The sequence below is a fragment of the Oncorhynchus mykiss genome, chromosome 2, assembly GCF_057628025.1.
Source record: "Oncorhynchus mykiss isolate SJ-2025 chromosome 2, ASM5762802v1, whole genome shotgun sequence".
Classification (NCBI taxonomy): domain Eukaryota; kingdom Metazoa; phylum Chordata; class Actinopteri; order Salmoniformes; family Salmonidae; genus Oncorhynchus; species Oncorhynchus mykiss.
This window is the reverse complement of record NC_143023.1, coordinates 27,314,812-27,330,227: the sequence shown is the minus strand read 5'-3', so window position 1 is coordinate 27,330,227 and position 15,416 is coordinate 27,314,812. Positions and strand designations below refer to the sequence as shown.

Below are 15,416 nucleotides of genomic sequence, written 5' to 3'. Positions count from 1 at the left end.
TCACACACAAGCGCAGGTTAAGGCAAACAGCTCAGCTGACATATTGTGAAAGAAATATGTAGGGAAAGTGTTATTTCTGTGTAACGTCATAAAACCTGACAGTTGGGACATGTATGGACTAGCTTACCTAATGTTGTCATAATGATACTAGATCAGTCCGCCAACTGTTGATAGTCTGATGTACAGTAAAGTAGTCCCAGCAGACTAGTAAATAGTTGCTACTTATCAGGAATCAAGGTCGAATTGACAATGGTTTAATATTCCAACAGGGGCAGGCAATAGACAGGTTAAGGCAGGCAATAGACAGGTTAAGACAGGCAGGGTCAGTTAACCAGAGGTGGGGCAAAGGTACAGATCCGCGGGCAGGCTCAGGGTCAGGGTCAGACTGAGTGGTCAGGCAGGCGGACTCAGAGTCAAGACAGGCAAGGGTCAAAACCAAGAGGGCGGAAAAAAGAGAGACTGGGAAAAGCAGGAGCTGAGAACAGAAACACTGGTTGACTTGACAAACAAGACGACCTGGCAATGGACAAACAGAGAACACAGGTACAAATTCAAAGGGGATAATGGTGAAGATGGACGAGAGATGGGTGGGGTGGAGACAATTACAAAGACAGGTGAAACAGATCAGGGTGTGACAGTACTTCATCATGACTTGTTTTTTCCTCACAGAGGAACTGGGGCTGGGTGTGTTTCCCTGGTTATGAGTCCCTCCAGGACAATGGAGACTGACTGTTACTGAGCATCCAAGTTTGTGACACGATATGCTTTCTCTCTCAATGAGGCTGTAAGTCAATAGTAGGGGCATAGTAACAGGCTTCATTGCCATGGCCTCTCCTTCATGAAAGAACTAGACACTCCCAGTAGACCTCCACCATTTTGCTTCCCCTTACTTTGTGTTTTCAGATTAGTAAAAGTGAAGAAGAGAAGATGAGTAGAGGACACCCATCTATAAGATTCAGCATTACATTATAGCACAGTCTAGTCTAAAGTGGCTTTCTTTCCTCGTCTCCTCCCCTTCATCTCAAGTCCTCTTAGTTATTTTCTGGGAGTGCTCTGTCCCTTAGCAAACAATATCCAGAGACCATAAGACATGTTTTGCACCAGCCTGGTGGGTATGATCGATTGCTATTTTTACTCACAGATCAAGCTTTTGCAGAATGTTTCAGGGGACAAACAAACACAAGACAGGAATAACATCAACCAGAACAGCAGTGACGATGGGCTCAACCCAGTAGACCCAGTGGTAAGGTGGCTTCCTAGTCTTCGCTCATCTCCCCGGGTACTCTGTTTGGGCCTAGTGTGTTTCCCTAGTTAAAACAAGCCTGAGACAGGGAGATCAGGACACCCAATCTGCCGGCGGAGGCTGCCCTGACCCCCACAATGACGCACCACACGGAAGCAGGCTGGAGACAACCGCCTGGTATTGAATCATATAAGGGAGGTATGTGTGTGTGTGTGTGTCTGTGAGTAAATACAGAATTACAGTCTGATAAAATACAGTATGTGTACGTCTGTGAGAAAGTAGAGGGTGAGTGTGCACCTCTGTGTGTGTACAACTGTATGTGTGTATGTGTGAGAGAGAGAGCGAGAGCGAGATACTCAATAGTCCATGACACACCTATGTAAAGGTAAAAACCAGTCATGTATGTGATATCATGTAGCACATACTGCACGTACATACTATTAACACCACCAATGAGAACCCTGTGCACAATAGGCCAGCAGAACCTGACCAGTAACAACTCCAGACATCAATGGTGCTGCAAGGCTTGAAAGCCCTCTAGTGACCATACAGGTGTACATGCCAGCTGGGTATTTTGGTCCCACAGTTGGTGTTGTGGAAATCTTGTTCACGAGATGCTTCCTCCCAATGCTAGCCTGGGGAACAAGTAAGTGCTGTAGTAATAAGGTTAACTTTGGGTGTTGGGTTTGGGCTTATGGGGTCCTCTCTATTCTGTTTCCCCAGTAAGTAGCCAGAATAAGGGCCCATTATAACACCTGTACTCTCAGCTTCACACGTGTGTGTGTGTCCACTCAGGGGACAGTGTCTACCAAGCTTAACGGTGTTTCTGTTGTTTGTTAATTTTCCCACCTCTCATTCGAAACCTTTTTATTTTTTTTATTTCACCTTTATTTAACCAGGTAGGCTAGTTGAGAACAAGTTCTCATTTGCAACTGCGACCTGGCCAAGATAAAGCATAGCAGTATGAGCAGACAACACAGAGTTACACATGGAGTAAACAATTAACAATTAAGTCAATAACACAGTAGAAAACAAAGGGGGAGTCTATATACAATGTGTGCAAAAGGCATGAGGTAGGCGAATAATTACAATTTTGCAGATTAACACTGGAGTGATAAATGATCAGATGGTCATGTACAGGTAGAGATATTGGTGTGCAAAAGAGCAGAAAAGTAAATAAATAAAAACAGTATGGGGATGAGGTAGGTGAAAATGGGTGGGCTATATACCAATAGACTATGTACAGCTGCAGCGATCGGTTAGCTGCTCAGATAGCTGATGTTTGAAGTTGGTGAGGGAGATAAAAGTCTCCAACTTCAGCGATTTTTGCAATTCGTTCCAGTCACAGGCAGCAGAGTACTGGAACGAAAGGCGGCCAAATGAGGTGTTGGCTTTAGGGATGATCAGTGAGATACACCTGCTGGAGCGCGTGCTACGGATGGGTGTTGCCATCATGACCAGTGAGCTGAGATAAGGCGGAGCTTTACCTAGCATGGACTTGTAGATGACCTGGAGCCAGTGGGTCTGGCGACGAATATGTAGCGAGGGCCAGCCGACTAGAGCATACAAGTCGCAGTGGTGGGTGGTATAAGGTGCTTTAGTGACAAAACGGATGGCACTGTGATAGACTGCATCCAGTTTGCTGAGTAGAGTGTTGGAAGCCATTTTGTAGATGACATCGCCGAAGTCGAGGATCGGTAGGATAGTCAGTTTTACTAGGGTAAGCTTGGTGGCGTGAGTGAAGGAGGCTTTGTTGCGGAATAGAAAGCCGACTCTTGATTTGATTTTCGATTGGAGATGTTTGATATGAGTCTGGAAGGAGAGTTTGCAGTCTAGCCAGACACCTAGGTACTTATAGATGTCCACATATTCTAGGTCGGAACCATCCAGGGTGGTGATGCTAGGCGGGCATGCGGGTGCAGGCAGCGATCGGTTGAAAAGCATGCATTTGGTTTTACTAGCGTTTAAGAGCAGTCGGAGGCCACGGAAGGAGTGTTGAATGGCATTGAAGCTTGTTTGGAGGTTAGATAGCACAGTGTCCAATGACGGGCCGAAAGTATATAGAATGGTGTCGTCTGCGTAGAGGTGGATCAGGGAATCGCCCGCAGCAAGAGCAACATCATTGATGTATACAGAGAAAAGAGTCGGCCCGAGAATTGAACCCTGTGGCACCCCCATAGAGACTGCCAGAGGACCGGACAGCATGCCCTCCGATTTGACACACTGAACACTGTCTGCAAAGTAATTGGTGAACCAGGCAATGCAGTCATCCGAAAAACCGAGGCTACTGAGTCTGCCGATAAGAATATGGTGATTGACAGAGTCGAAAGCCTTGGCAAGGTCGATGAAGACGGCTGCACAGTACTGTCTTTTATCGATGGCGGTTATGATATCGTTTAGTACGTTGAGTGTGGCTGAGGTGCACCCGTGACCGGCTCGGAAACCAGATTGCACAGCGGAGAAGGTACAGTGGGATTCGAGATGGTCAGTGACCTGTTTGTTGACTTGGCTTTCGAAGACCTTAGATAGGCAGGGCAGGATGGATATAGGTCTGTAACAGTTTGGGTCCAGGGTGTCTCCCCCTTTGAAGAGGGGGATGACTGCGGCAGCTTTCCAATCCTTGGGGATCTCAGACGATATGAAAGAGAGGTTGAACAGGCTGGTAATAGGGGTTGCGACAATGGAGGCGGATAGTTTCAGAAATAGAGGGTCCAGATGACCTATTCATTACCATCTGGTCTCACACACATTAGGCATTGGCTGGTTGAGGGGGCACATGGAGAGGGAGTTTGTGCCAGGGTAGGAAGTGTGCATGTGTGTGTCTATGTCTGTAATTGTTTGTGTTTGTCAGGATAGGAAGGGGAAGGGGGTTAAGGCACCGATTACATCATGAGAAAAGAGTTCCACAGTGAGCCTCCCTGAAAAGCTGAACTCTTAACTCAAACCACATGGGCATTACTAGCGCGACCAACACATACTGCTGGCAGTAAATTCTTTTGACACACCAGAATTTAATTAACAGTTTTTATATTTATGGTGTCATGTACTAATAAATCTCAAGGCTGCTTTCTATGTGATGGTATAATTGCTACCATAAAGGTTGATCCCTGGAAATCAGGCGGTGAATAGTTTGGGGTGTTGATCAGATGGACAGAAACCGTTCCAGATCATCTGTGGTATTAACCCACTGGATGGATGGAAATGAACAGGGATGAAATAGATAACCAATGCACTCAGTTACACACACTGTATAGTGCACTACTATATAGGGAATAGGGTGCCATTTGGGATGCAATCACTGCCAAGAGAGACAGTATGGATGTCTATGATGACTTTCTGCTTCAACATGATAGCATACATAGGGTTCCCCAGCGGCAGTCAAACTTGGCCCGGGGGTGTCTTATTTGGCCCCCCAAGTTTTCTGAGTATTATTATTTTTATCGTTGAACATAAAGGATTGTAAAAACACCAGGAAATCAGCTCCAAGTGCTAAAAAATGTTGGGAGTCTGTTCCCTAGTATCCCCACGCATAATAGAGAGATACACGTGTGATCAGGTACAAATGAATGTAAGCAAGTTTTGAAATGATGTTTTAGTCAAATATACACTCCCGTTCAAAAGTTTGGGTTCACTTAGAAATGTCCTTGTTTTTGAAAGAAAAGCACATTTTTTTGTCCATTAAAATAACATAAAATTGATCGGAAATACAGTGTAGACAACGTTGTAAATGGCTATTGTTGCTGGAAACAACAGATTTTTTATGGAATATCTACATAGGTGTACAGAGGCCCATGATCAGCAACCATCACTCCTGTGTTCCAATGGCACGTTGTGTTAGCTAATCCAAGTTTATCATTTTAAAAGGCTAATTGATCATTAGAAAACCCTTTTGCAATTAAAGAAGCAAGAAAACTATCCTTCTTTAGACCAGTTGAGTATCTGAAGCATCAGCATTTGGGTGTCGATTAAAGGCTCAAAATGGCCAGAAACAAAGAACTTTCTTCTGAAACTCGTCAGTCTATTCTTGTTCTTAGAAATGAAGGCTATTCCATGAGAGAAATTGCCAAGAAACTGAAGATCTCATACAACGCCGTGTACTATTCCCTTCACAGAACAGCGCAAACTGGCTCTAACCAGAATAGAAAGAGGAGTGGGTGGCCTGGGTGCACAACTGAGCAAGAGGACAAGTACATTCGAGTGTCTAGTTTGAGAAACATACGCCTCAACTGGCAGCTTCATTAAATAGTGCCTGCAAAACACCAGTCTCAACGTCAACAGTGAAGAGGCGACTCCGGGATGCTGGCCTTCTAGGCAGAGTTCCTCTGTCCAGTGTCTGTGTTCTTTTGCCCAACTGTATCTTTTTTTTATTGGCCAGTCTAAGATATGGCTTTTTCTTTGCAACTCTGCCTAGAAGGCCAGCATCCTGGAGTCGCCTCTTCACAGTTGACGTTGATGGTGTAATATCATGGTACACTAATACACTACATGGCCAAAAGTATGTGGACACCTGCTTGTCAAACATCTCATACCAATATCATGGGCATTAATATGGAGTTGGTCTCCCCTTTGCTGCTATAAAAGCCTCCACTCTTCTGTGTAAAGGCTTTCTACTAGATGTGGGAACCTTGCTGCGGGACTTGCTTCCATTCAGCCACAAGATCATTAGTGAGGTTGGGCACTGATGTTGGGCGATTAGGCCTGGCTCGCAGTCGGCATTCCAATTAATCCCAAAGGTGTTCGATGGAGTTGAAGTCAAGGCTCTGTGCAGGCCAGTCAAGTTCTTCCACACCGATCTCGACAATCCATTTCTGTATGGACCTCGCTTTGTGCACAGGGGCATTGTTATGCTGAAACAGGAAAGGGCCACAAAGTTGGAAGCACAGAATCGTCTAGAATGTTATTGTATACTGTAGCATTGATTTCCTATTCAAATCAGCCCCAGACCATTATTCCTCCTCCATCAAACTTTACAGTTGGCACTATGCATTGGGGCAGGTAGCGTTCTCCTGGCATCTGCCAAACCCAGATTCGTCCATCGAACTTCCAGATGGTGAAGAGTGATTCATCACTCCAGAGATCGCGTTTCCACTGCTAGAGTCCAATGTGAGCAAGCTTTACACTACTCCAGCCGACGTTTGGCATTACGCATGGTAATCTTAGGCTTGTGTGCGGCTGCTAGGCCATGGAAACCCATTTCATGAAGCTCCTGACGAACAGTTATTGTGCTAATGTTGCTTCCAGAGGCAGTTTGGAACTCGGTAGTGAGTGTTGCAACCGCAGAAATTGTACGAACTGAAAAGGTGGTATCCTAGTGTACTTATTTTGTGTGCCAGTATCTTAAATGGGCAATCTGAGATTCAAACAACACAGCATCCCACCACTTTTTTGATTGACAGCTGAGGGATGGGGTACAGTTGAAATAAGCTCATTAGGCATTTATACATTATATTTATGAAGAATCAATGACTATAAAAAATGTGTTTAAAAGTCCAAAAATGTATATACCAATCCCAAATTGCCGCTTATAGGATTGCTAAAGTACGTGTGAAGAAAGAGCCTGTCATAAAAAGACAGACAGACCTTGTTCCATGGATTATCTTTATTGCAGAGAGCAGTCCAGTTCATTGTCATTTGAGTATACTAAGGAATGAAATAAAGAATGCAGAAAATACACAATCCAAACACTCACTTACAAGTCTGTTTAAATTTCAAACAAAGAGCATTAACACATCTATCTCCATATCGGAAACCAGAGAGGTGTGTATTAGGGAAAGGAGTTTTTCCTGGTCACGTGGGTAGGAAAACCTCTGCTGGGTCCCTAGTTGTTGCTTAGACACACACCGGCCCGGATCAGTCACACAGACAGGAAAAACCTATGGCCCTAGTGTGTATATTTCTCAGTGTGCCATTGGTATAGACCAGAACAGTGCATGTTGTTACATGGTAACGCAGCACTGTGCTGTTGTGTTCCCTCAGAGTGACATGTAATACAGTAGAACAGGAACAATGAGGTACAACAGTAGGCAACAGCACACTAGAATCCAGCCCGAACAGATTGTAACATTAGAACAGAGCCATAGAGATGGAAGTTTAACCAACATTAATGTCGTTCCATTCTTCCAGAATTTAGACTCTCGTTCTAAATTCTAGCTACTCAGCTGGTTTGCGTAGCTGGTATAATTTAGGATCAATAACAGGACCGTTATTGTATTGGTCAATATTGGCTGCTATGGAACCATGTGATACCATCAGAGTGCTTTTTGGTTGAAACCGCAGTGGCCAAACTCTCTCTTTATCAAGTCAGTCAGTCAGTTTTGCATGATACAGTGCTGCACGTGAGTGGCTGCACCAGGATTGACAAACACTGCCCCTAGTGGACCCTAAAATAGAACACTGAATTGGGTAGAATCATATAAATGGGTTTGACAATGATTATTACCACTGAAAGCAGCATGGAATGCCGAATTCCACACATCCCGACTCTACAGAAGTACTATCATACTGTTGTACACAGTGAAATCAACCAGGATTAGACAGTGATGTCATAAATCTGCACTGGCACCCAAATGGAAGTCCCATGTGGATGACATCATCAATGTCTAATCCCCATTTAGACTGTGTGACCTTCAACATGAGATTGAATCCAGAACCGTGTCAGTTCAAGCCATTACATTTCTATGGTCTAATGACCTTTGGCATCTCAGCTGTGAGGCCACTTATCAATTAACAGATTGAAAACCAATCAATGATTAATATACCACAATGCCCCTACCAGCTTTAAGGGAAATAAAAGTAAAATCCTACATGCAGGAAAATGATAAAAACAAAAAAATTGTAATCCTACAATGGTTTAGACAGGCAGCCCAATTCTGATCTTTCCTTCACTAATTGGCCTTTTGACCAATCAGCTGTGATAAAGATTGGATGTGAAAAGATAGGATGTGATTAGTCAAAAGAACAATCTGTGGAAAAAATATCAGAATTGGGCTACCTGTCTAAACACAGTCTAAGTACAGCTGCATGGGTGTACAAGCAGAGCAGAGGCACAGCATGGAGAAATGAAAATGTTTTATACAATATCAGAGTGCTTTTAGTAACCTCTGGGAGGGGGAAGGGGCGGGGAGAGAGAATAGAGGAAAGAAGAGTCAGAATGTAAAAGGAATGCAAGTCAAGGAAAGGAAAATAGAATGAAGGTGCAGAGTGGAGGGAGAGATCAAGCACTTTGTATTTTTAATTCATTCTTTCTCCCTCACTCGCACTCATTTTCCCGGAGGACATCGAACATATTGACTGTGAGGCTGGTTGGCCCCTTCCTCTCGTTCACTGCTGGGTGTCCAAACCCTTCATCTTCATCATCATCACCATCATCATCAGCATCCCTATCCCTCTCCTCCTCCGGCTCAGAGCTGGACTCCCCCTCCTCCTCCTCCTCCCTCTCCCCTGTCCCCTCTTCCTTCCGTCCCTGTAGAGCGATGATCTCTGCCAGGTCTGGGTGGGACTCCCACTGCTCTGTATAGCGCAAATCCATTGGTTGAATAATTAATCAATCAATCAAGCAATCAAATAAACATTTTTCTTCATGTTTTTTGTACAAAGCCCCAGTCATCAGTTTAAAGGTTGGAAACCAGATCAACATGAACATCAGCCGTGCACAGTAGATCACCTGCTGGGATTTGACCTTCCCCTGCGTGCCCACTGTTCACGGACGACATTTGTGTTGGTCTATCTTCCCTTTTAAATATGAGTCTCTGTTGTCTGTACAGTAGTGATGAAGTGATATGCCTGATGCCTCACTGGTTGTCATGACTGGTCTATGACCTCTCTTATAGTTGTATGACCGATCTATGACCTCTCTGATAGTTGTATGACCTGTGTACTGACCTCTCTGATAGTTGTATGACCTGTGTACTGACCTCTCTTATAGTTGTATGACCGATCTATGACCTCTCTGATAGTTGTATGACCTGTGTACTGACCTCTGATAGTTGTATGACCTGCGTACTGACCTCTCTGATAGTTGTATGACCTGTGTACTGACCTCTCTGATAGTTGTATGACCTGTGTACTGACCTCTCTGATAGTTGTATGACCTGTGTACTGACCTCTCTGATCATTATATGCAGGTGGTCTGAGGCACAGACACAGCCTCCCGTCAACGGCCAGCCGCAGCAGACTGTTAGCTGCCCGATACACGTCGTTACGAGCTGCCTTCGCTGTCTTATAACCCCTCCTCTCTGCCCAGGCTGTGAGACAGACAGGGAGAAAGAAAGAGAAGAGGGAGAACGAGAAAGAGGGGTAGGGAGAGAAAACAAAAAACGATAAATTGTTGTTGTATTATAATTTCAACTGTTCCTGAGAATTTCCCAAATGTCTCCCTGACATCCAGACAAGAGGGCGTGTTTCAACAGTTTAGAACCAGACCAGAGGTTCTAGAGCCAGACTGGAGGTGGTCCTTACCCTCACACACGTCCCAGGCTGTCCAGCTGTGCTCGGGTCCCTGCTCTCTCTCCTTCTCCCCTCCCTTGGGTGCATGCTGTGGGCCCTCCACGCTGGGGTGCCGGAGCTTGAGCACCGACAGGAAGGGGGTCCGCTCACACAGATAACCCACAGAACTGTAGGGCTCCTGCAGCTGAGACACTGGGTAGATACCAGCTAGGATCTAGGGAGGAAGGGGCAGATAGAGAGGAGAGAGGGGGAAATGGAGGAAGGGAGAGAGGGGGAAATGGAGGAAGAGGCGTAGATACAAAAGAATGGAGGAAAAGTGTTTAGAAAGAGTAAAGCACAATGAGAAATATAGAGGGAATTTGTTTTAGAAAATAAGTTTGAAAAGGGTTGATGGGTAATGATTGCTTTTATATACAAAGCTCTCCGCAGTAGTTGAGACTTAAAAGTGGTACAGATTATGATTCTACTCCAAAGACAGCCTTCAAATGGCCAGAGGGAATATCAGTTATTATTTTATTCTCCAAGACATTTCCTCCACAGGCTGTCACCAAAAAGTGATTTGACCTGGGATTCTAAGGGAATGGGAGGACATAGTACACACAAACATACACACTTATACCCTACTCACTCCCTCCTCTCAGTTACCTGTAGTTGTTTGTTGACTAGTGAAGGGAAGACCAGTCCAGGGCAGTCGCACAGTTTGACCGTGGGTGTGAGGTAGTAGGTCTGGAAGTATTTGGTGTGGCCGGGGGTTCGAGACACACTCACCACCTTCCTACCTACCAGACTGTTCAATACTGATGACTTCCCCACGTTAGGGAAGCCTAGGGAGGGAGGGAGAGAGAGACATGTATATCCATATTCCCTTTGTAGTAAATATTTCTGAATGCCAGAGGGGGCTGGTGGGGGAACAAAGCTTTGAGGTACACAAGCATGACTTAATTTATTACTAATTTATTTACTAATCAGTGACGACAGATTACTGATTGGTAGGTAGGAAAGCAAGCTTCCAAAATGGCCGCTCACCTATACAGCCCAGCGTGAGTACGCCATCTTTATACAGCTCCTGGGAGGGGCTGCTCATCTCCATGGCAACATCACTCTGGTGCTCCACTAGCACAGAGTCGGCCCCCTCCTCTGACTGCTCTCCCTCTGATCCCATAGCAACCGCATCTCTCTGGATCTTCTTCTCCCAGCTGGACAAGTCCACTACAAGGGGGGGGTAACAATGGTGAACACTCCCTACAGCCAATCATTCTGTACACTTCTGGAAAAAAGTGGAGAATTGGGAAGCAGCATTACTTGTCTTCAGCCTATTGTAAGACTACTTCCATTCAGTGTTGGTTCTTCTATGATATACCCTTAAAACCCTGCACCCACAGATCTTTGTATGAAGACACTAATCCTTCATTAGTAATGAGCTATGCTATGGATGCTATGGAAAGTACCTGGCCAAAGCATTAAGTCATTACAGACTTACATGGTTAGCAATACATGTGTGAAATAGGTACTATGCCACCCAGGTGGGTGGGTCCCTTTAACCTTTTCCTGCTGTGATTTCCTGACACGCCTTCAGGATGTGGGTGGGGCCTCCAGCATGTCCCCACCCACATGTACCCTTTTTTCTCATCCTCTTCTTCTGAAGCACTAGAGTCACAGAAACAGATACAGACAGTGTAATAGGTTATCCTGGTGATCAAGTACACAGTTCAACAGCTCCAATCAGCTCTCATCATTGTCCCTCGATTTGTTTATCACTTTCGCTTCAGCACAACGACCCTCACTCCCACCCACCTGTGCTGTATGGCTGGCCGGGGTGTGATGTGAAGCAGACACAGTGGAGGTGGGGGAACTGTGTCTGGAGGTAGTGTGTCCAGGCCAGCACCAGCGGAGGGGGACACAGGTCAGCTTTGTTCAGCACCACCACCACCTGCTTCTGCAGCTCCCCAGTGATGTAGTGGTACAGCGCTGGGGGAAACTGCAGCACCTGCATGGGAGGGACACACCAGGAACACATTCATTAAGACATGCATGCTCGGTCTGGCAAACGACTTATAGACCGCGTACTAAATGGCAACCTATTCCCTATATAGTGCGCAACTTTTGACCAGGGCCCATAGCAACATAGTCAAGTTATACATGGTACTGACCGTGTATAACTTACCCTGTCTGTGGCTCCACCTGGTGGATACTCTATGTACGCATTTCACCATATGGTTCAAAGCATAATTTTTATTTATTATATTTAACCTTTATTTAACTAGGCAAGTCAGTTAAGAAGAAATTCCTATTTACAATGACGGCCTATCGGGGAACAGTGGGTTAACTGCCTTGTTCAGGGGCAGAACGACAGATTTTTACCTTGCCAGCTCGGGGACTCAATCTAGCAACCTTTCGGTTACTGGCCCAACGCTCTAACCACTAGGCTACCTGCCATCATAGTGTCTATTAATTACATTATCATGGTGACAGTAGTAAGTTGATAATGATACTATGGTACATGACTAGTAGCAGATAATGACAGTAGGAGTTTAAAAGAGATTACCCACCGGGTGCCTGATGTCCACGATGAGCAGGATCACATCGGACATCTCCAACACTCTCCACAACTGTCTCCACGTCTGAGAGAAAGAGAGGGGGGAGAGAAAGAGAGAAGGGGAGAAAAAGAGAGAGGGGGAGAAAAAGAGAGAGGGGGAGAAAAAGAGAAAGAGGGGGGGAGAAAGGAAGTGTATAAAGAGTAAAGTTATACAAAGAGTATTTAGGTTTTACCTACCCTAGGTTTTGCTCAGTGTCAGAGAAAGAGGTGGTTTTTAAAGGATTCATTCAAGTTTATAAAACATTGTAGAATTAATAGCTCTTTATTTATCCATCAAAATTGAACGTTCTGCTGACACAATACAGCACCCCCGTAACTAGCCGGTCACAAACCTCAAGGCTGCCACCTCCCTCAAAAGCATTTATAAAGGGTGTATAAAGGGTTCTGAATATATCGTTTCCTCACCTCCAGATTGTGCTCAAAGTGGCTGAGGGATCCTGGTGGGTTTCTGGAGTGCAGGTCGTTCAGATATTCCCGGTATGACTTCTCTTCTTTCTTCAGCAGCTCCTCACGATTCATCCCATAATTCCACGGAGGTCGCCGCGGAAACTCAAGACCTGCGATTGAAGGTCAGTGGCAGATACGTCAAGCAGTGACACAAACTGAAAAGACCATGTCAAAACTCACACTAGAATGGGTTTTTATTTAAAAGCATTGAGAGGCTCAGGATACACGTCACATATCAAATCACACCCTATAGTGTACTACTTCGACCAGAGCACATATAGCTTAGGTCAAAATGAGTGTACTAAATAAGGAATAGGGTGCCATTTGAGACATAACCTTTATTTAACAGCATTAAGAGGTTGTTGTGAGGCTCAGGGTCAAAGAGCGCGGACCTTTCTCTGTGGGGTAGATGTCATTGATGTCAACCTCCAGGTCTTTGTCTAACATCTGGTCCAGAACCTTCTCTCTAGCAAGCTTCTTCCTCCTCTCCACCTCCTCTCTGCTCTCCTTCTCAAAGTGCAGACGGAACCTGAATGGACAGAGAGATGAGTATAGCTGTGTGTAGAGGGGGGAATTGGGCAGGGTGAGTGTGTGAAGGACACAAAACCATTTGTGTGCAGAGTCATGAAGATCAGGTGTGTGTGACATGGTTGTTTGTTCTGACAACAGCAGTTTCTGTAATTTACCATTGACCTCTGTCTGAAAGTTGTTTGCTCATGGTTCAGGATTCCTACAGTAACATGTTCTCATTTCTTTTTACTTAGTCTCTTCCGGCCTCTTACTTTTAATATCTACAGACCCAGACATTGCTCTAATTAATATTTTTCCATTATCCCTTCAGTTTGTTCCAGGGAATTCCCACTGTTCCAGGCATCAGTTCATGCAGCAATCATGACATGTTTTCCCAAAAGGTATTGTTGATGATATCTGACAAAACAGAAACTCACTCAGCTGGTGAGAGCCTTATGAGCCTAGCAATCAGTGGTCACCAATCCTGGTCCATACAGTCTGCAGGCTTTTGTTCAAGCCCAGCAATAACACACCTGTCTTTGTTTTGGTTTCATTGCAGGTGATGTAGTTACATTAGCTCTGGTCCAGGGTGTTACGTGTGGCTTGCTCAGCATCTGCATGTAATCCCCTGGACCAGAGCTAAATACTACCTATGCTAATGTATTGGTAACTCACCTATTGGGGTCGTATCTGCCCTCCCTGATGCCGGGCTGCTGGTTTATCCTCCTGACATCTGTGGTTTCGCTATCTGAGGTGTCCGACTGCCTCTCCCTGTCCATCCCCCGCTCCACACTGGCATTACGGCTGCTGGGCCCTGAGCCTGGCTCACCTGAGAAGGAGAGATCATCATAGTCAGAGGCTTACATTGAACCATTCCCAAATGGCACCCTATTCCCTATATAGTGCACAAGTTTTTGTTGGGCACTATATATAGGTGATATAGGGTGCAATTTGGGACAAAAACACAGTGGACAGAATGAAAACTACCCTCTATGTCAGCACTTGGTACCAAAGACCATATTACACAACGTTCTACTTTAGAATCGAGTGTACCATGCATTTACATACAATATATGCTATCTACATTACATAACACATAGCTATCTATAAATGTGGTGATCGTCTCAATACTAACCCTACGTAATAAATTGACAGTGGACGTTTTCATAATAAATCTATTTTCATTGCTAGCTGTAGTGTAGGTATGTGATCTCCAACACCGTTTGTTATTCCCTCAATTTGAGAAAGCTAGCTTTCCTACATAATTTGATAGCGAGTCTGCGCAGTAGAGTTTACACAAAGTGAAAACAATACCAGTGTAGTACAGTGATGCTGATTTCTGTGCATCAATACTTTCCCACCAATGGCAATGAATGACGCCAGCAATACAATTTCAGCGATAAGGTCACACACATAGCTAGCTCTATAACGTCGTCACCTCCTTAGCTAGCAAGCAAGGTAGTTAACGTTTGCTAGAAAGACCCAAATACACAAGGCACACGTTATGGCAAAAATAATGACGTCCCTATTCTTTATTTGTAGCTAATTCGTCCAAAATATATCGGGTAAAATGCCAGTGTTATTGTTCCTGAAAGCAGAGCTAACTAGCCAAGTTACTCAACTCTCCTCGTACAAGTTAGTAAAATGAAAAGCTATGCTAGCTAACGTTAGCATTTTCGGTCACGCACACTTTCTGTCATTGTAGCTCACGTTACCTCTCTTTCTTTCCCGTTTCACTTGCATCTGTTTCTTCTTCTGTTTGGTGCTGAACGGCTTTTTCCGAGGCATATTTGAATGAAAAATTACAGTTTCGTAGTACAGTTTGTTTGTGTTAGCTAAGGCAGAAATACAGTAACGTCGTTATTTACTATCGTGAAGTTTCTCGACTCCTACACTAACCATCCGACGCCATCCGGCACTGCAGAATTTTTTTTTGACTAAGTTACAAAAACATTCAATGGTAATACATGTCATTACACAGTTTATATTGACTTATTTTTTAAACACTGTAAATGTCATGATTTGAATCGTTGTCTGACAAGTTGGCAAGTTAATATGAATATATATATATATTTTTTAAAGAATGAATGGTACAGTCCACACAGTAAACCGCCGATTCCACTATTACTGCTAATGTTGTGATGCAGGTCTTATTTGCATGACACATCACACTAC

The 15,416-nt window shown here is 44.6% G+C and overlaps 1 protein-coding gene across 1 annotated transcript; it reads right to left on the bottom strand.

Moving 5' to 3' along the window:
• Window positions 1–6,827: 6,827 nt before the first annotated feature.
• LOC110485672 (guanine nucleotide-binding protein-like 1) lies at window positions 6,828–15,277 on the bottom strand. The gene is made up of 12 exons (XM_021556776.3): window positions 14,957–15,277; window positions 13,917–14,070; window positions 13,124–13,260; window positions 12,690–12,841; window positions 12,238–12,309; window positions 11,483–11,675; window positions 11,231–11,335; window positions 10,715–10,897; window positions 10,334–10,512; window positions 9,701–9,902; window positions 9,346–9,486; window positions 6,828–8,752 (listed from the first exon to the last, which is right to left on the bottom strand). The coding sequence occupies exons 1-12, from the start codon at window positions 15,027–15,029 to the stop codon at window positions 8,493–8,495; spliced, it is 1,851 nt and encodes a 616-aa protein (XP_021412451.3). The 5' UTR covers window positions 15,030–15,277; the 3' UTR covers window positions 6,828–8,492.
• Window positions 15,278–15,416: the final 139 nt, after the last annotated feature.

Coding starts and splice junctions, on each gene's coding strand:
- LOC110485672 (XM_021556776.3), bottom strand. CDS start 15,029: ATGCCTCGGAAAAAGCCGTTCAGCACCAAACAGAAGAAGAAACAGATG. Junction 9,903..10,333: donor TAGTCAACAAACAACTACAG/GTAACTGAGAGG, acceptor CTTCCTCCCTAG/ATCCTAGCTGGTATCTACCC. Junction 9,487..9,700: donor AGCCTGGGACGTGTGTGAGG/GTAAGGACCACC, acceptor TCTGTCTCACAG/CCTGGGCAGAGAGGAGGGGT.